The 1,478-nt window shown below is 62.2% G+C and overlaps 1 protein-coding gene across 1 annotated transcript in view; it reads left to right on the forward strand.

Annotated features, from left to right (window-relative positions):
• The first annotated feature begins 130 nt into the window (after window positions 1–130).
• The window catches only part of CHRND (cholinergic receptor nicotinic delta subunit), a 4,110-nt gene continuing 2,762 nt past the window's right edge, over window positions 131–1,478 (forward strand). The window contains exons 1-4 of the mRNA XM_029083806.1: window positions 131–182; window positions 938–1,083; window positions 1,271–1,315; window positions 1,418–1,476. Coding sequence (XP_028939639.1) covers window positions 131–182; window positions 938–1,083; window positions 1,271–1,315; window positions 1,418–1,476 — 302 coding nt within the window. The remainder of the gene's footprint in view (window positions 183–937; window positions 1,084–1,270; window positions 1,316–1,417; window positions 1,477–1,478) is intronic.

Genomic DNA, 1,478 nt, shown 5'->3' on the forward strand with positions numbered 1-1,478 from the left:
GCCCCCCTCCCCCCTCGCCCCCTGCCCCCATCCATCTTCCGCTCTGGACAGCAGCCGGACGTCCGCTTGGCTGGGCCAGGCGAGGAGGTGGCCAGGGCCTGGCACTGTGTGCGGGCACCACAGGCACCGCATGGGGAACCTGCCCGCGTGGCTGGCCCTGCTCGGGGCACTGGTGCTGTCGGGTGAGTCTTGGGCAGGGGGGTTGTCCCATTGCTGGGAGGTTCTGGGCCCCCTCAGTGGGGTTGGTGGGGCGTGATGGTGGCAGAGTCCAAGCTGGGCATAAGTGTCCCCACGGCTGCATCTTGGGCATTGCCTGGCAGAGTCCCATCACTGAACATCCCCTGCACCTCCATCCTGGCTGTGCCACCTGGAGCTGAGTCCCTGCCTGGCCTATGTGTCTGTCTGTCTGTCTGTGCACAGTGGAGCCTGTGTCCCTGTGTGCCAGCATGAGTCCACCTGTCCGTGCGCAGTGCCACTGTGTCTGCGTAGCCCTGCATGTGCCTGTCTGCCCACGTGCATGCTGGCACCACATCCATGACCACGTGTCCCTGCCTATGCTGGGTCCATGTCCATGTGTCCGTGTCCACACGTGCCTCTGTGTTCATCCACCTATGCACACAGTGCCACTGCGTCTGTACCCAAATGCCTCATGTCTGTGTGTCCCTGTGTGTGCTGGGTCTGCATCTGTGTGTCCCTCTGTGTCCATGCCCAGGTCCTTGTTCCACGCCCATGTGTGCCCACATGCCCCTTACATGTCTGTCATTCCTGCATGTCCCATGTCCATGCCCCTGTGCAGAAGAGACACACAGTGTCCTGCCTTCCTCTTGTCTCCTGCATCCTTACACCACCCTGTCCTCATCAAGCATCCCTGCGGGGTGGCACTGGGCCCAGTAACTCCCCCAGTCCCCCCCCAGTCTGCCTGATCCCACACCCCCAGGCGGGCTCTGCGTGAACCAGGAGGAGAGGCTCATCCACTACCTCTTTGAAGAGAAGGGCTACGACAAGGAGGTGCGCCCTGTCGTCTCCACTGATGAGGTTGTGGATGTCTACCTGGCCCTCACCCTCTCCAACCTCATCTCGCTGGTGAGCCCCAAAGGGCAGTGCTGTTGGGTGCCCTCCAGCCCTGCTTCACCCAAGGGGCTGGCTGGGTGAGGGAGCCGTGGCGCTGTTGCCTCAAACTCTGGCTGGTGAGGGTTGGGGGTCCTGAGCTGGTGGGACATGGCTGCTGGTCATGGCCTTGGCATCTTACTGCCCTACACTGTCATTGCAGAAAGAGGTGGATGAGACACTCACCACCAACCTATGGCTGGAGCACGTGAGTAGGCGACAGGCGCCACAGCAACAGTTGTGCCCCAAGGCATGGGCATCAGGGTGGCCCAGCATGGTGAGGGGATGACGTGGGGATCCTCCCCGTCAGGGCTGGACCGATTACCGACTGCAGTGGAACAAGTCTGAGTTTGGGGACATCGAGGTGCTCC

This window comes from Antrostomus carolinensis, unplaced genomic scaffold (assembly GCF_000700745.2).
Source record: "Antrostomus carolinensis isolate BGI_N321 unplaced genomic scaffold, ASM70074v2 scaffold25832, whole genome shotgun sequence".
Classification (NCBI taxonomy): domain Eukaryota; kingdom Metazoa; phylum Chordata; class Aves; order Caprimulgiformes; family Caprimulgidae; genus Antrostomus; species Antrostomus carolinensis.